This window comes from Artibeus jamaicensis, unplaced genomic scaffold (assembly GCF_021234435.1).
Source record: "Artibeus jamaicensis isolate MK-2021 breed Jamaican fruit bat unplaced genomic scaffold, CSHL_Jam_final contig_2566, whole genome shotgun sequence".
Classification (NCBI taxonomy): Eukaryota; Metazoa; Chordata; class Mammalia; order Chiroptera; family Phyllostomidae; genus Artibeus; species Artibeus jamaicensis.
In genome coordinates this window covers 303,291-321,627 of record NW_026521552.1, presented here as the reverse complement: position 1 = coordinate 321,627, position 18,337 = coordinate 303,291, and the positions used below count along the sequence as shown (strand labels likewise).

Below are 18,337 nucleotides of genomic sequence, written 5' to 3'. Positions count from 1 at the left end.
GCAGGGCAGTGAGACCAAGACCCAGGCAGGGTCACAGGATGAGTGACAGACACAGATGGGGGAGGGGGGAACACTCAACAACCTCAGAGAAATAGAAATCCTCAGAGAAAAGAAGAAAAAATGACCCACTCAGAGACCGAGCCAGAGAACGTGCGTGCTCGGCATCCACGGAGAGCAGCAGCCATCGAGAGCGACGCCCCCAGCGGGAGACTCGGACGTAGAGCTGCACAGAGGCCTCGGGAGAGGAGTCCGGACTCCGGTGGCGGCGCAGAGAGTGAGACGCCAAGCCTCCCCGCTCGCCGGCGGATCCCAGCACCGAAGGAAAAGTTTCTGGGTGGAAGCAGAGCAGCACCGTCAGAAACGCAGGGATCCGAGAGGGGTCGCAGTGGGCTACCGGGAGCCGCAGAGGCGCCCGAGTCCGGAAGGAAGGAGGGCCAGGCGACAGATTGGGGTGGGGGAGGGCACGGCTCCCAGGATGCCCCCCCTTTCAGCCAGCCCCCGAGGCGGAGCGGGGGTGCGCACGTGTATATGTGTGTGTGTGTTGGGGGGGGGGGACGCGTTAGGAAGAGGATATTTGGACATTTGTCCTGTGTTCAGGGAGGGGAACGCCTTTAAGCAGAAACCCCGCCCCTCGGTCGTCATGGCAACGCCTACCCCCCACCCCGGGCTCCCACATTTCAGCAGGTGCCGAAGTCTGAGCTCCCACCACCGCCGCCCGTGCCTCGGGCTGCGCGCGCCCCTGCCCTAGGCTCTGCGCTCCGCTCGCCCGCTCCCTTAGGGCGCGCCCGAGGGCCGCGGCCGGTGCCGCACGCTCGCTCCTGGAGGTGCCTCACCCCTCTCCTCCCTTCCTCGGGATCTCCCCGTGGCTCCTCGGCTTTCCCGAGTCTCCGGCTCCTCGCCCTTCCACCTGTTCCCCCAGAAAGGCAGGATCCTGGTCCCTGCGACGTTCTTGGGGCCATGGCAGGCCTGGGCCCCGGCGGAGGCGATTCAGAGGGCGGGCCCCGGCCCCTCTTTTGCAGAAAGGGGGCTCTGAGGCAGAAGGTGGTCCACGAAGTCAAGAGCCACAAGTTCACCGCTCGCTTCTTCAAGCAGCCAACCTTCTGCAGCCACTGCACCGACTTCATCTGGTGAGGGAAGGGGGCTGGGGGCTTGCAGGGACGAGGGGACCAGGGGTCGAGACCCCCCTGTCACACCAGATTCCTGAGTGATGAGGAAAGAGGGGGCTCTGTAGTCCTGGCTTCTGGTCCCAGGGCAGGAGGGGTCTGTGAGCCAAGACTCCTGGGTCTGAGGGAGGAGGCGCTGGGCGCCGGAATTTCTGGGTTCTAGAAAGAGAAGGCGGCTATAGGGCTTAGACTCTTGGCTCCCGAGGGAGGAGGGTCAGAGGCCACCTATAGGGCTCATAGATGTGAGGGGATCCTGGTCACCCTTTTCTCTACTGACCCCAGATCCTTGACTCTTGCAGGGGAATCGGAAAACAGGGTCTGCAATGTCAAGGTAAGAGCTGGCGACCTGGACTCCTGGGACCCTCAAGAGGGTGGAGGCTGGGGCCCCACAGCTGAGGCTCCTTGACACACGTGTTCTCTGGTCCCCAGAGAAGCGCGGGGGAGCCCGGGGCGGGGGGTGTGGCAGAGACACAGCCTGTGGTGGGGAGGGATCTCTGGCGGAGGGGCCACCGCGGAGGTGGTGCTGGGGGCCCCTCCCTTGGCCGGCTCCAGGTGGGGACAGATATTTGGAGAATCTGTTGCCATGGGAACAGGGAGATTTGGAAAAGGGGAGCTGAAGGGGGGGCTGAAGATGCCAAGTCAGAGCCCCACCCCCAGGCTGCCGTCACCATGACAACATCAACCGTCCTAGGCAGGGGCAGGCCGGGTGGGGTCACCAATGAGCGGGTGGGGACCGGGTGGGGCCGGCAGTTCTGGGGGGCGGAAAGGGGGGGCGAGTCCTAAAGCACCAGCTGCCACTCTGAGAACAGAGTGAGTCAGGGAGCAGGGCGGCCGCAGAGGCGCCCCCAGACTCACTTCTGCCCAAGTTGCTGCTGTCTGTTCTGTCCGAAGACGTTCCCCTGCGCTTTCTCTCTTTTCTCTACCTCCCTCTTTCCTGGCTTTCTCATCTCTTTCTGCGGCCTGTGCTTGGATCTCTCCGCGGGATCCTATTGGCTCTCTCTCTCTCTCTCTGTCTTTCCGTCTCTGTGTGTATGTTCTGGGCTCTCTCTGATTCTCTGCATCCGTTTCTCTCTTTGTCTTGAATTTCCATCTCCTGGTCTCTGTGTCTCTCTTTCTCTGCTTGCGAAGCTTCCCCTTTGATTTACTCTCAGTTGAACTCTGTATGGGGTCTGTCTATATGTCTGTCTCTCTCTCTGGTTTTCTTTCTGTCGGGGTGTCTCTCTCTCTCTCTCTCTCTCTCTGATTTTCTGTCCCTTGGGGTCTCTCTGTGTCTCTGTGATTCTCACCTTCAGTCTGCAGCTTTGTGGTTCATCGGCGATGCCACGAATTTGTGACCTTCGAGTGTCCAGGCGCTGGGAAGGGCCCCCAGACGGACGTGAGTGCCCAAACACCTGGTTATTCTTCCTCAGGCCGCGCCCCCTCCCTCACCCCCTAGGCGTCCGTCCCAATTTCTCCTGCTATTTTTAAGGCTGGGAGGGGAGGGGGGCTGGAGAGATAGAGAGAGCTAGTCTGGCCCAGATTCTCTGCCCTTGGCCTGGAAAGGGGGAATCAGAGAGGATTGAGACAGGCTGGGGACACAGGTGGGGGACAGAGAGGAGACAGAGGTGAGGGGACCAAAGACTGGCACTGGAAGGGGTAGGTAGGCTGTGAATCAGTGCTTGAGACATTTAAAACCAGAAAGCTGAGGGACAGACGGAGAGAAATATTGATGCAAGCACTGAGATCCTGAGATAAGAAGAGAGGGAATGTTAAAGATGCAGAAAAAGATAGAGACCTAGGGAGAGAGACTGAGGCAGAGCGAGAGCGAGAGAGAGTTGGAACAGAGGCAGCAAAACACAGGCCACAGAAAAACAGGACCTGGAGAAACTGCAAGAAGCAGAGACACGCAGACAGACAGAGGTGCAGATACCAGAATAGAGACCAGAATAGAAATGGTGGAAAACACCTGAGGTTCTGAGAGGAGGTCCACAGATCCAACAATACACATGCGTGCACACCCGCACATATACAACTTCTCGTATGCACACACATGCACTTACAGATCCCCATGTGCACACACACACCTGCATATACAGATCTCCGTAGGCACACACACCTGCTCACATATACATAGCTCCCATGCACACGCACACACATGCATATACAGATCTCCGTAGGCACACACACCTGCTCACATATACATAGCTCCCATGCACACGTACACACATGCATATACAGACCCCCCTTGCACACACACACTGCATATGAAGATTCCCCCTTGTGCTCACACCCCTGTATATACACACCCCTGAGACACACACAGACCTGCACACGCAGACCCTCGTGTACACACGCACACACCTGCATATGCAGAGCTCCATGTGCACACCCACCCACCTAAATATAAAGATCCCCACATGCACGCAGACACCTGCGTATACAGATGCCCTATGTGCAAGTACACGTGCACATGCAGATCCGCATTTGCACACACACATGCATATACAAATTCCCCATGTGCACACATAACCACTTGCATACCACACACATCATACATATATAGATCCCCACGTGTACACACATGTGCATACAGTTTTTTATGTGTACACACATCAATACCTACAATTTCTCTTTTCCTCCCCGTCCCCACCCCCACTTTAGGGGCTCACAAAAACAGCCCCTGACCCCCCCCCCTTCACTTTCTGTCTGGCTGTGGGGCTCTCTTCTCTGAGCCTCAGCCCCCTGCTCCCTCACCTCCCTTATAAAGTGGGGATGACCGTCTTAGGGTCCACCAACAGAGCCTTCTGCAGTGATGGAAATGTCCTGTGTCTGTGTGTCCAGTACTGAAGCCACTGCCATCCTTCCAGTGAGCACTTGAGAGGGACTATCGTCACCAAAGAAGAGAAATCTAAGTTCCATTTCGTTTGAGTTGATTTAAACGTAAATAGCCACGTGTGGTTAGGGGCTACCACATGGAACAACATAAATGTAGACATCCCCGTTTTGGCAGTTTCATGAAAGCAGGTGGGTTAAGCGTCTAGCCCAGGGTTTGACACGGAGTTAGAGATGGCTTTATGATTAGTAGAGAGAGGAAGAGGCAGAGAGAGAAAGAGGGAGAGCCACACACACGGAAGTCCATGAGTAATTTTGCCAGCTTGTCAGGTGGAGAAAATGGAAGTTCCCATAAAGGATGTGACTTCATAGAACATAAATTGAGCTCCACTGACTACCGGCACCTACAGGTGCCATTGATCAGACGCCTCACCTGCCCACCTCTACTGCCAACGCTCCTTCTGATTTGCCCAGTGTTCGCTGTACACACTTATCAGGTGTTGTGAATACAGCATAGAATCAGATCTGCACAACAGCTTGTCAGGGTAGGTACTGCCCATCTTCTCAGCAGGGGCCCCTAAGCCAGAACACCTGGGCTCGAATCCCAGCTCCCCCACATGTTGGTTCTGTGACCTTCCGAAAGGTAGCTTACCTGTCAGCACCTCTTGAGTTCCAGTTTGTCACCTGGAAAACGAGGAGGATCGGCATATAGGACTGTTTTGAGAACTAAGTGAGTCAGACACTTGGCAAGAGACAAACCATTATTGGCATTGAAACTATTATTGTTACTGATGATGAAACAGAGGTAAATAGTGAAGGAGGAGTCTTTCCTCTACATACTGGCTTTTTTTTTTCTTCTTCTTCTGAATGCGTTTGATTTCGTAAGTAACCTGGATCAAGGATGATGACTGCATTTAGTCTTCACAAGACCCCTTGCAGGGAGGGCTCCCTTCCGCCTCCCACTTTATAGGAAGGAAACCCAGGTCTCTGGAAGGGATTGGAGGAGCCCACCTGGCTGGCTAGTGGGCGCCGTAAACATGTGGACCCTGATCCATCTAATTGGAGCCCCTGCACTGTCACCTTTTGGATAAGTGACTTTCATCTTGAGGCTAATACCAGCTTCTCTCCATGGGGTGCTTGTGTGCCAGTCACCCCGCCGAGGGCTTTCATGCACACAGCATCTCAACTGGTCCTGCAGGAATCCTTTGATTCAGGATCAGCTGAGCATCTTTAGAAGCCCAGAGCATCGCAACCGATCATGGCAGCCACCAACACCTCCTGCCGCGCCCCCCAAGTATTATTCAAAATAGGGTCCCCACTGAGTTGCCAAATAAATAAAAGTCCGGGAGTATCCTGAATTTTCACCTTTGGGTAACTTTTGCAGTGCATTCTTCACCAAAGGCAAATGCTAAATGCTTTAACACTCAGTTCTTACTGGGGGTGGACGGAGCATGCTTTTCTGGTGCCCTAAATTCTTGCTTAACTGGACTCTGGACAGCATTGCTTCAAGATGTAGCTCCTTTATTTCCATTGGGCAGAGAGGGATGCTAAGGCTCAAAAGTGGGCATGAACCTGTCCCAAATCACACAGCTGGGAACTGGCCTAGCTCTTATTGAAACCCAGGGCTGTGCTATGAGGGGACTGCAATAAACTCACTAATAATAACCCCAGCAGTAAGTAACAGTACTGAGCACATTTAAGACCTTAGGCCCTGCTGTGTGGTTTAGATGTAATCTCTCCTGAAAGTTGCCTGGGGCCCTACACCCCAGATCTCCATTCCACCAGGGGCTCCAGAAAGGCAGGTATCTGTGCAGACAGCGACAGAGGCTGACAGTGGTCTGTCACAGATTCACAGTGGCCCACGAGTTCTGAAAGGCCAGCTTGTGTGAGGTGGGGGTGTAGGGATCATGGGACTTTGGAAGCCCCACCTCCTTTGGGTTTGTCCCAAATGCCACCTTGTTAGTGACAGCTACTGTCTGATCATTATTTCAAATTTCAGCCCTCCCCCCTTCACACACACACACACACACACACACACACACACACACACACACGGTAGTTCTCTGCTTCATTTCTCTCCAGAGCACCTACCTGTTACTGTCCATCACAGAATATAATGTATTCATCACGTTTATTTTCTGTGCCCCTCCGCTGGAAAGCAAACGCCATGTGGACGGGAGTTTTTGTTTTGTTCACGGCTGGGTCCAGAAACCCAGAAAGAACCGTGCCTGGCACCCAGTAGGCGCTCCATAAATGCCGTAGAGTGAATGAGTGAGGCGGAGCCCCAGCAAGACCGGGAGAGCCAGGCAGAAGGAGGAGGAGTACAAATGGCTACTCCCCTCGCGTTCCAGTCACCCTTGCCGCCCCCTCCGACTGATTCCTCTGTGCTCCTAGGACCCCCGGAACAAGCACAAGTTCCGTCTGCACAGCTACAGCAGCCCCACCTTCTGCGACCACTGCGGGTCCCTCCTGTACGGGCTGGTGCACCAGGGCATGAAATGCTCCTGTGAGTATTTCTGGTCCAGCCTGAACTTGGCTCTTCTGGGGCCCCTGCGAAAGCGCAGTGGGGATGGAGTCTGGGGTCCCAGCGGAGGCCTGAAGGCTACCCCAGTTTTGTTCCTCCACCCAGGTTGCGAGATGAATGTGCATCGGCGCTGTGTGCGCAGCGTGCCCTCTCTGTGCGGTGTGGACCACACCGAGCGCCGCGGGCGCCTGCAGCTGGAAATCCGGGCTCCGACTGCAGATGAGATTCACATCACGGGTGAGGCCACGCCCCTTTACCCCAGTCCGCTGTGCTGGCTCCGGGCCTGGGAAGGCCCCCCAAGACCACGCCCACCTACAAGACCACGCCCACTCTTGGGTTCCCCCTTTAGCGCCTTGCACCACCCGGCCACGCCCCTTCTAGCGGGCAGCCCAGTCTCCAGCCTGGCCTCTACCTACTTTCTGCCCATTTTAATGACTTTCTGAGGCATCAAGGTCCCTGAGAGGGAGGGATAAGAGAAGACCTGCTGTTATGGTCAGGTCCTGACTCCTGGGTCCTAAGGAAGGAGACTCTAATTTCCGGGTCAAAGGTCTTTATGCCCTGTCTTCTGGTACTGGAGAAGTAAGAGATCGAAGGCATCTGGGGCCAGAGGAAGGCAGCTAAGAACATGGAAACCTTGATGCTGACTGGGGGCGGGCCAGGGGCCCTCTCCCTGCATCGCTGACCCGATCTACCCTCCCTCACCTCCCCGCCCAGTCGGTGAGGCCCGTAACCTCATCCCAATGGACCCCAATGGTCTGTCGGACCCCTACGTGAAACTGAAGCTCATCCCAGACCCTCGGAACTTGACGAAACAGAAGACCCGGACAGTGAAAGCCACGCTGAACCCTGTGTGGAACGAGACCTTTGTGTTGTGAGCCTCGGATACAGGGGAGGCCGTGATGGCTGACAGAGAATATGGTCTGAGGGTCCAGGTGGCTCACAGGACACCCAGGGAGCAGCTGGTGGGAAGAGTTGGGATAGAAGAAACCACCCAAAAAAAGAGCAGAAAAGGATGATGGGGGAAGGGAAGGGAGTGACTGGGAGAGAGGAATGGAGGTACGAAGCTAAGAGACAGGCACCTGTGTATTTAATCTCCATTGAAGTGTACCACGTGAGAGCGAGATAGAGACCAGGGAGAGAGGGACGAGAGGAAGAGGAGGAGAGAGATCCAGACAGAACGGAAGGGGTTGGGAGCAAAGAGGTGGTGGGTGGGTGGAAATGGAAGAAAGAGAAGCCAACTGACAGAAAGACAGGACCTCAGAGTAGGACAGAGACCTGGAGACCGGGATGGGAAGGAGAGGGAGTGAGGGACCGGGGTTGGGGGAGGGGGAGATGGAGAGAGAGCTACCCAGGTGTACTTAGGGTCCTGGCGTTGGGAGAGGGAACCCGTACGTGAGGACCGCAGGTGGGAAGATGCTTCCCGGAGCAGGAAACAGACCCCCGCTTGCCCGCCAGGTTGGCCTTTTCCTGCAGCAGCGAGGCTGGGGGGTGAGGGAGCCCGCAGCTGGGCCCCTCACTCTGCCCCCTCCTCCCGCAGCAACCTGAAGCCTGGAGACGTGGAGCGCAGGCTCAGCGTGGAGGTGTGGGACTGGGACCGGACCTCCCGCAACGACTTCATGGGCGCCATGTCCTTTGGGGTGTCAGAGCTGCTCAAGGCGCCGGTGGACGGCTGGTGAGGGCCAGGATGGGGCGGGCGGCCAGCATCTTCACCTTGATGTGTGTGTGTGGTCTTCCTCCTCCAGGCCAAAGTCCTCCTCTCTCCCCTCCCCCGCCTCGCTCTCTCCTTATCTCACTCTTTCTCTCCATCTCTGTGTCTGTCTCTCTGTGTCTCACCCCCCCTTCGATGTCTCTGCCTCTCCATGGTTCCCCCCCTCCACACCTGGCCCACCCATCTCCCTGCTTCCTGCCTGGCTCTGGTCTCCATCCGCATGTCAGGTACAAGTTGCTGAACCAGGAGGAGGGTGAATATTACAATGTGCCGGTGGCTGATGCTGACAACTGCAACCTCCTCCAGAAGTTTGAGGTACCGGGACCCTGGCTTCCCCATGGAAAGCCCTGCCCAGCCCCCCTCAGTTCAGAGCTGGCCTTTCTCAAATGCTGCTGCTCCTGGTTGCCCAATCCTGGGACTACAATTCCCAGAAGACCCTGGAGGCTCCTTTCCCTGCTTTTCTAGGGAATTCCTGCCTCAGGGCCTGATGGGAATTCAAGTTCCTACCCATCCCTGTGGCTTGGGAGCTTGGGAACCCCGACCCCCTCCTCCAGGGCGATCGCCTCCTTCTCTGGGGCGCTGACTCTGGCTTTCTTCCCACCCTTCCCCAGGCCTGTAACTACCCCCTGGAACTGTATGAGGTGAGTGGAGCTGAGGCCTGCAATGGAAAGTTTCATTTTGGGGGTCTGTATCTCTCTCCCCTAATACCTACCTTTGTGTCCACACACATGCACTGAGTATATACTTGGTGGCAAGGGTTATGCTTGCTGAGTGATTCTAGGTGAATCTGACTCTTCAGGCAACTTCCTCCTGTAGGGACACCATCACAGATATGATAGTTAAACCCCAGGATGCTGTACTAAACCAGAGCCCAAGACACTAAAGAAGTAAGAGGAGGCACTAATCCAGTCTAGGGGGAAGGTGGTCAGGGAGGACTTCCTGGAGGAGGTGTCACTGGCATCAATCCTTCAGTTTTTCTTTATATTCATCACTGTAGCCTCTTTCTCCTCCATTCATTTACTCGTTCACTAAACACCTGTTTCCGAAGGTGTAACATAAGCCAAGAGTACAATCAAGCCAATTGCCTGGGATCTCTTCTTTCAGTGTGAAAGAAAGTCACCAGTAGAGAAATTGATCACCAGGAGAAATATGGTTGATATGGAGAGCCTGAGGCTCCAGGGAGGTCCTGGAAGTCCCTGGCACTGCCTGGGAGAATCAATCAGAGAAGGCTTCCCAGGGGCCTGAGTCCTGGAGGACGTGCGGGATTCCCCAGACAAAGAAGAGAGGCACCAGATAACCAAGCCAAAGAAAGGCAAACTTTCTCCCTCGTGTATTCTTCCATAAAACATTTTGTTGCTCTCCTTTGTGCTAAGGCATGGCCCAGGTCACTGGGGAGAGAGCCATAGACAGGAGAGGAAAAAAAGTTCCTGCCCCCATGAAGCTTAACACTGAGAAAGACATTAAACAAAATAAAGTAAATGATAATATGTTAGAAAGCAATGAGTAATGTGGAGAAAACCAGACATGGAAGAGGGTAGGGAGTGCCCTTGGAGACGTTTTTATGATTTTAACTGCAGTAAGCCAAGAAGGGTTCACTGAGAAAGTACCATGTGGCAAAGATGTATGGGAGGTAAGAGAGAAAGACAGAGAAAGTGCCATGTGGAGATTGGAGAAGAGACTTCCAGGCAGCAGGAACAGCACGTACAAAGGCCCTGAGGTGGGGGCAAGCCAGTGGTGTCTACTTTACAGCAAGGAGGACAGGCTGGGTGGGGGTGGGGTGCAGGAGAAGAGGAAGTCCGAGAGGGAAAGTTGGGGGTGGGGGCACCTTGTGACTCCTTGGGAGAATTTTGGCTTTTAAACCTAGTGAGGGCATCAGACGTGGCCGGAGTTGATTTTGATTTGAAGGCGATGACTGCCTCCGTGTAGAGGTCAGACGGTGGAAGGCAAAGGTGGGAGGAGGGAGAAGGCTGGGTGCTGTGACCACGCAGGTGGGAGCAGCTGGCCCAGGGCGCAGCCGTGGAAGGGATGCTCAGATTCTGGGTCTGGTCTGAAGGTTGAGAGATACATGTTGCGTTCAGCACTGGTCTCCGGAGATGGTCATCCATTCAACACCCTGTTGCTCAGGCCTCCTGTGTTCCAAGCCACGAGCTGGGTGATGGTGCAGAAACAAAAAGCAGGGGCATACAGTCTGGCTTTAATGGATTTTTGATTTCTGGCTTTGCCTCTTATCCTCTGTGTGGCCTGGAGCAAGTTACTTAACATCTCTCTGCAGGTCTCCTTTTCTTGAAAATGGGGGTGGAGTGGGGCGATAACAGGGTTTACCAGAGGATTAATGCCATCTAATAAGTTCTCTAAGGGTTAGTTAAACAATAAATAAACGCTCTGGCTCTGGAAAGTTATAGAAAGCTCTTGGGTCAAGGAAACAACTTTTATTTTCTCTCCATCTCTCCCTGCCCTTTTCATTCTTGGATGCTGTCTCTCTTAGGGGCACCCCCCTGCTTAACCCAGTCAGGGCTCTGACTACCTCTGGGTCTCTCCCCTTTCTCACAGAGGGTGCGGATGGGTCCTTCTTCCTCCCCCATCCCCTCCCCATCCCCTAGTCCCACCGACCCCAAGCGCTGTTTCTTCGGGGCAAGTCCTGGACGTCTGCACATCTCGGACTTCAGCTTCCTAATGGTTCTAGGAAAAGGCAGTTTTGGGAAGGTCGGATTCCTGGGGCTCTGGGGGAAGGGGAGGATGTGTGGGGGACGGTCACATTTCTGGTCCTTAGAGAGGAATAGGAGGGGAGGGACACTCAGCTACTGAGTCCCCAAAGAGGGTTGGATGGGGCCTCTGGGATCCCTGGAGAGGAGGGACATAAACAGGTGGATTGCCTTCCCCGAGGGGGTGGTCGGCAAAGTCAGAGCATGAGATCCCTTTCGAGGGAGAGGAAGGCCCTGAGATTTTGTTTCTCCGTGTCCCTGAAAGGCAGGGGCAGGGGCCTGCACCCCCTGGGGTTTCCAAGACAGACTGAGCTTTTTGCGCGTCTGTGCCCAGGTGATGCTGGCTGAGCGCCGGGGCTCCGACGAACTCTACGCCATCAAGATCCTGAAGAAAGACGTGATCGTCCAGGACGACGATGTGGACTGCACCCTGGTGGAGAAACGCGTGCTGGCTCTGGGGGGCCGAGGCCCAGGAGGCCGGCCCCACTTCCTCACCCAGCTGCACTCCACCTTCCAGACCCCGGTAAGGACGGAGGGGGTGGAGGCTGGCTCTAGAGGCCTGTCTCATCCCCACCTAGATGGAGCAGGCGATTGCTCCAGGATTCTGAGCTATGGCAGCAGACCAAAGAGCTTTCACCAACTGCGAGCAATCGGAGGCTTGGCCAGATGGATGGGGTCCTGAGTGGGCGTGGCCAGGCAGATGGTTCCTGTGTTTAAGACCCAGCCAGCTTGGTCTTGAGTGTTGAGTGGGTGTTTTTGAGTAAAGGATTGTTGAGTAAAGGAATGCGTGGAGGAGAATGTTTTCTGAGTGGGTGTGCCCAGAATTGGGCTCCGTGTGACAAGGTTGTCACTCTTGGATGCTGAGGGAAGGACTCATCGGAAAGAAGCTTTTCTCAAGATGTGGAATGGGACAAGGAGTTTGAACCATCAGGGGTTTGAGAGGGTGTGACTCTACTTCCAAGAACTCTGAATGGGTGCGCCTGGCTTCCTGAGTTTTAAATGATTACTATCATCATCAGTAGTAGGTGAGGCCTGAACAACTTCGGTTCCTAACAGGTGGCCAGAACTGCATATGGGTGTGAGTGGGTGTAAAAGAGGTTTCGGATCCCAGGGATTTCCAGCGGATGGTGGACTTCAAGCTTCAATTTTGAGAGGAGGGACCAGAACAGTTATAGTTCAGAGTAACAAGGGATGGGGCATGTGGAGATTCTGAGATTGCCTTGTTAGATTTTCGGGCCCTCCCAGTGGGCGTGGCCAGTTGCTCTGGGTTTTTGATTGGGTGGACCCCAGCCTTTCACGTTTGTCTCCAACAAGTAGGACTTGTCCCTTACTTAAGTGCCGCGCGCATAGGCTGACAAGAACGCCTGATGGGCGTGCCCTCGCTCTAAGCCCCTCCCACTCCCCCGTCCAGGATCGTCTGTATTTTGTGATGGAGTATGTCACCGGGGGCGACTTGATGTACCACATTCAGCAGTTGGGCAAGTTTAAGGAGCCCCATGCAGCGTAAGTCTGGGCCAAGGTGAAGGTGGAGGAAAGCTGGAAGGGGGTGGGATCCAGCCACTGACCTCTGTCTCTCCACCTCCTCCTCTAGGTTCTACGCAGCGGAAATTGCCATCGGCCTCTTCTTCCTGCACAATCAGGGTATCATCTACAGGTGAGCAGTCCCATGCCCTTCCATGGAGGGGATCAGGCCCCTAGAGGGGAAGGGGTTTGACCTTACGGAACTCTCTCTATATATTTCTACTTGACCCGCCCCAAACCACTAGGGACCTGAAACTGGACAATGTGATGCTGGACGCGGAAGGACACATCAAAATCACCGACTTCGGCATGTGTAAGGAGAACATCTTCCCTGGGACCACCACTCGCACCTTCTGTGGGACCCCAGACTACATTGCCCCAGAGGTAACCCCAACTCTGCTGCCCTGGGCGCTTGCACTCCAAGTGTGCTGAGTGGGTGTGGCTGGTTGTCTAGTGTTCATAATGCGGGGGACCTGACCCTGGGGTGTTTCCACGAGTGGGGGGGTGGAGCGTTCTAATGGAGAGCGGTGCAGAGAGGTCTGTGCGCTGAGCATTTGAAGTGGGTGGAGCTGGGTCTTTAAATAGGCAAAGTGGGCGGGACCTGTGGGTGAACCTCCCAGAAGAGTGAGACCAGCTCGTAGGAATTCCAAGAGAATAGGGTCTGTGACTGGACTACTCTGAGAACACCAGTTAGTCCGAGTGGGTGGGGCCCAGCCCCCCAGAACACCAAGCCCGTGTCTTCTGAATATTTCCAGTGGGCAGAGTATGCCCGGGCTTTGTAAAGGGGTGGGGCTAAAGATCTGTCTGCACCTATAGTGTTGGAGGAGGAAGTGCTGTTGGTGGTTGCCATTCATGATCTTTCCAGGTGATTCAATACTAGTGCCCGAGTGACCAAGGTCAGTGGTTTCAAAACCTTGCTGGTAATCAGTCACCTGGGGAGGTTTTGCAACACACACACACACCTGTTCCTGCCTCTGACTCTGGCCTATTGAGGCTGGGATTCTTCAGGGCTGGAAACATCTATTTTTAAACAGCCCTCTAGATGAATCTGAAATGCATCCAGATTTAAGAATCTCTGGTTTTTGAAATTCAGCCCTGTGCACCCAGTACTTCTTGTAAGAAGAGGGTCCAGTTACCTAAATATTCTAGATGGGTGGGACTTGTGACTTGGCCCTTAGGTTGTTGCCCTTTTATTTGGGACCAGAGGAATAGCCTAAGTAGGTAAAGTTTGTTCCCCAGATCTCCCAAAGAACAGAGCTCTGGCCACAAAATTCTCAGTGGGGAGAGTTTGTGCCGAATACTCTTAAAGTGGGTAGGGTGCCCACGGGTTGAAGCCAGAAGGGTCCTATGCATCTTAAAGCACAAAGCACGAATTCTTGCCTCCCATTCTCCCTCCTCCCTCCCCTCAATAGATCATTGCCTACCAGCCCTATGGGAAATCTGTCGACTGGTGGTCCTTTGGGGTTCTGCTGTATGAGATGTTGGCGGGTCAGGTAAGGGAAGCTGGGGAGAGGCCGACCTGGCTAAAGGTAACACGGAGTGGGGCACCACCTGTTACATGGTCGGGAAAAACCTGGGAAGGAAGTTCTGTAATAGTCTAAGGAAGTGCTTAGAGGCTGGGGAAGATGAAGCCAGTGAGCGCTGTCCGTGGTTCTGAAGCGTCCGCTTCCCACTGTGCTTTGCACCGCTTCGCAGAACAATGGTTTCAAAGGCCCATAGTAGCCCTGGCTGGAGTGGCTCAGTGAATTGAGGGCCGGCCTCCAAACCCAATCAAACGCACAAAGTAAAAATAGGGTTACAAAAGAAACCAACCATATTAAAATATAGCACCAATACTTTAAAACGTTTAATCTAACCAACTAAATAAGTTTAATGTCAATGTATATAGTTACCTAAATATTAAAGATTGGGGGGTGGACATATATGTGATGTTCTACTAATAAACTACATAGTAATGCCTTCCTGGGATAGGAAGTAAATAGGAAGATATACCAGTGATCTTGAAGTAGAGATAACTGATATTTTGAGATATCTGCAAGTCTAATGAGATTTTATATATATAATATATATTATACATATATATTATATATGTGTGTGTGATTTATGATCATGATAAAGCCACCAGTATTGCTGTTATGGTTTGTTGCCTACATTCATAATTGAAGGGAATGCTAAATTCCAGCTAGACATTAAAAAAGATGCACTTTCTCTGCCCAAGTTCATGGGAACCTTCAATTGTTTAAACACCCTCTCGACCCCACATTAAGAATCCATGCCTAGATGTTGCCCTTCCTCACCCCAGAAAAGTGGAGACCTCTCATCTAACCAGAATGCTTGTGTAGCTTTTCCTGCCGTTTTCTCTGTCTTCTAGTTAAGTGACATATTGCCTAATTAACGCCCTGCTGATTTACATAACAGATAGAGAGAGACAGAGCAGCAAAGAGGTGCTGAGAGCTGATGCCTCTGAGACAGGAAATCAAAGCATCTGGTTGTGGGATGAGGTGGGGAAAGATAAAGCTTTGGTGGTTAGCTCACATTTTTTTCTAGGAAGTATGTAGGGGGGGTCTTGTGTTTGTGATGGGAGATGAAGGTGTGGAAGGTGGGGAGAAGCAGTCCCCCAAGCCTTGGACTTTGTGACCCCTTTATTTCCTTAGCCCCCCTTTGATGGAGAAGATGAGGAGGAGCTGTTTCAGGCCATCATGGAACAAACGGTCACTTACCCTAAGTCGCTCTCCCGGGAAGCCGTGGCCATCTGCAAGGGGGTGAGAACCAGGACTCCCAGATTGTCGGGACTCACCATCCATGGGTCCCACTACTGCCATCCAGGGCTTCCCACACAGTGTCTCTGTGCATATTAGAAAGTGACTCCCGCTGCTCAAGTCACTTGACACCCATCTGCTGGACAAGTTCATGTCACAGCAATTTTGTTAGAATGACACTGTACTGCCCACTGCCACCTCCAGTTCAAGAATGGCCTCTGTCTTATCCTCTTTCTGCTGCCCCCACTCCCCAGCTCAGTACAGGGAGGGCTGGAAGCCAGGGCCTGCCTCTCCAGAACCAGGTGGGTCAGATGCACCTCTCTCTCTCCACCACGGGTCCTCCTGTGGGCTCTTGGGCAAGTCAGTGGAACTCTGGCAGCCTTGGTTTCCTCTTCCGGGGTTACAGAGTCAATGCAGGAGGAAGAGCATAGCCTATAGCCCCAGGTGTGAGCACACTTCTGCCCCTGGCTCCTCTCTTCCTGCCTCTCTGACTGTCTCTCTCTGGGTTTCTGTCTCACCCCTGTGCCCGTGTCTACCTGGGATGGGGCTTTCTGTGTCTCTCCCTTTTCTGGGTCCTTTGGAATCTGTCTACCTCTTGCATCTCTGTTGCCTTCTTCCCCTGACTCATATGTGCACACACACACACTGGTTCTCTTTCATTGTCTGGATTTCTTTCCTCCAATGTTTCTGACCTCCCTCTCTCTGAGGGTCTGTCTCCTGCGTCTCTCTGTCCTCTGTTCTGTTGCCTTCATTCTATATGTTCTCTGGGTCCCTACCCCCACTTCTGGCTCTTTTCTCTCCAAATCTCTTATTTCCCTTTTTTTTTGGGGGGTGTCTTCAATCTCTCTTCTTGTCCCCCCATGCTGTCCCTCTCTCTTCTCACTCCTCCACTCTGAGATTTTTCCCTTGTCCTCTTCTCTTTCTGGGTCTGTCTCCTTCTTTCTCTGAGTCTCTGCCTTCATATCTGGTCTCCTGGGTCCCCATCCCCCTTTCTCTGGGTCTCCCACTTCTCTCCCTTTTTCCTTCTGCTCCACCCATCCCTTTCCCTGATTCTTTTTCCGGCTCCTTTTTCTCTTTCTGGGTTTCTCTGGCCTTCACGCCCTGGTCTTGCCCTGGGTCTGTGGGCTTGGATTTCATCTACCCCATTCTCATTCCTTCTCTTTCTTCCCCTTTCTCTCTCCCCACCCTTCCTGTCCCGTCTGGCTACTCTTCTGTCCCTGGATTTGTATGCTCGTTTCTCTGTGTTCCTCCGTTCTTGTCTTCCTTTCTCTCTTTCTCGTTCTCTGGGCTTTCCTGTCTGGGACTTGTCTGTCTGTCTGTGTTCCCCACAGTTCCTAACCAAGCACCCCGCTAAGCGCCTGGGTTCAGGGCCTGATGGGGAACCCACCATCCGCGCTCATGGCTTTTTCCGCTGGATCGACTGGGAGCGGCTGGAGCGGTTGGAGATCCCACCTCCGTTCAGGCCTCGCCCGGTAGGTCACCAAAACCTTGTTCCCTGGCACTCAGGAGCTCCAATACCCAAATGAGGAGGCGGGGCAGGGTTTCCCTAGAGGAGACCACTGAAGGGGGGGTGGTGCACGTGAGGATGTGCAAAGATTCCAGAGGAGACTGGAGATGGATTTGGGGGACAGAGACAGGTACCCAAGGAGCGAGTAGAACACGTTTTCCTCTCGGTATTTTCCAGTGTGGCCGCAGCGGTGAGAACTTCGACAAGTTCTTCACGAGGGCGGCGCCCGCGCTGACCCCCCCAGACCGCCTAGTTCTGGCCAGCATTGACCAGGCGGATTTCCAAGGCTTCACCTACGTGAACCCGGATTTCGTGCACCCGGATGCTCGCAGCCCCATCAGCCCGGCGCCTGTGCCAGTCATGTAATCCCATCTGCCACCACTAGATGTCCCCACGGCTCCCTCCACCGCGCCAGCCTGGGCTGTACTTCACCATCTCCTTTCGACTTCTAGACCCTGCTCCCCAGCATTCTGGCCTCTGCCCCCTGGGTGCTAGGTGCCCTTTTCAAGCGTTCCTGGCATTCTCAACTCCACACGGTTTCTAGAGCATCCCTGTGCTCTAGATTCTGCCGCGCTGAGCCCTAGTTTCTCACCCACCTCGGTATTCTGGATTCTGTTTCACCAGGTTCCAGAACCACCACGACCATCCCTACTCCATGGGGTTGTACACTCCATCTTGGTAGTTTCCTCCTCCTCCTTCTTCCCTCCCTTACTCTTCCTTCTCCTCTCCTCCCCACCCCCGTCCTCTCCCCTCCCCTCCAACTCCTTCCCTCCTCCTCCTCCTCCTCCTCCTTCTTCCTGCCCTCCCCCCTTCTTCTCCTCCCTCTCCTCCTCTATCCCCTTCCCCACCCCCTTTCCCTCCTTCTCGTTCTTCTTTTCTTCCATTCTGGGAAACAGTCTCATGGGGTGGGCTGTTTCGGACTTGGGTTCCCAGACGAACCCCTACCTCCAAGGCCCTGCCCACCCCCACTTCGTTCTGGAGTAAGTGGGGGGCTGTGCCCCAATGCTGGAGTAAGTGGGAGGCTGTGCCCCGATGCTCCAGTGCCCTCTTCCACACCCCGGGAATGCCTGGGGTGTGCGGAGGATCCCTTCCCCGACTGTTCTCAACCGGCTTTCCTTCTAGACTCCCCCATCCTACACCCAACCCAGCCGCCTGCCAGGTGCATGGCTCCATTTCTGCTCGGAACCCCGCCTCCACCCCGTGCCTGCCACTCTCCACTCCCGGGGCCTCCCCGCCCCCAGCTCCTCTTCTCTCTGCCTCTCCCATCCAGCCACAGCTGCTGGAGAATAAATTTGGTCTGCTGACGCTGAGGTGTTTGGATGTTTTCTTCTAAGCTTGGAGAATGAAGGGTGTGCGGAGGTGGGACGAGGACTGCACACAGAAACAAACAGAGAGAGAGAGAGAGAGAGAGAGAGAGAGAGAGAGAAAGTGCTGAGAGTCACGAAGGGACAGAAGATGCCCACAGGATGAGAGCAAAAAACAGGCTCAGAGACAGACCCCCGGAGAGGACCAAAGGGCCCACGTGCCCAAGGAGGTGGAAATCCATTGAAAGCATCATCAGGGACAGACCCTGGGCACAGAGACACAAGCGAGCACATACTCACCAGGAGACTCACACAAGCTCACAGACACACACTACACC

General features: G+C 54.2%; 1 protein-coding gene across 1 annotated transcript; it reads left to right on the top strand.

The window, feature by feature from the left end:
- Positions 1–957: 957 nt before the first annotated feature.
- PRKCG (protein kinase C gamma) lies at positions 958–17,171 on the top strand. Its single transcript, XM_037127575.2, has 18 exons — positions 958–1,127; positions 1,463–1,494; positions 2,456–2,538; positions 6,369–6,480; positions 6,604–6,735; positions 7,213–7,369; positions 8,036–8,170; positions 8,434–8,521; positions 8,818–8,847; positions 10,757–10,909; positions 11,243–11,431; positions 12,320–12,411; positions 12,500–12,562; positions 12,675–12,813; positions 13,842–13,922; positions 15,084–15,191; positions 16,520–16,660; positions 16,873–17,171. The coding sequence occupies exons 1-18, from the start codon at positions 958–960 to the stop codon at positions 17,059–17,061; spliced, it is 2,094 nt and encodes a 697-aa protein (XP_036983470.1). The 3' UTR covers positions 17,062–17,171.
- The last annotated feature ends 1,166 nt before the right edge of the window (positions 17,172–18,337 follow it).

Excerpts from the sequence above, each read along its gene's own strand:
- PRKCG (XM_037127575.2), top strand. The coding sequence starts at position 958 with ATGGCAGGCCTGGGCCCCGGCGGAGGCGATTCAGAGGGCGGGCCCCGG. Across the intron at positions 8,848-10,756 it reads ACCCCCTGGAACTGTATGAG|AGGGTGCGGATGGGTCCTTC; the intron begins GTGAGTGGAGCT and ends CCTTTCTCACAG. Across the intron at positions 15,192-16,519 it reads CCGTGGCCATCTGCAAGGGG|TTCCTAACCAAGCACCCCGC; the intron begins GTGAGAACCAGG and ends TGTTCCCCACAG.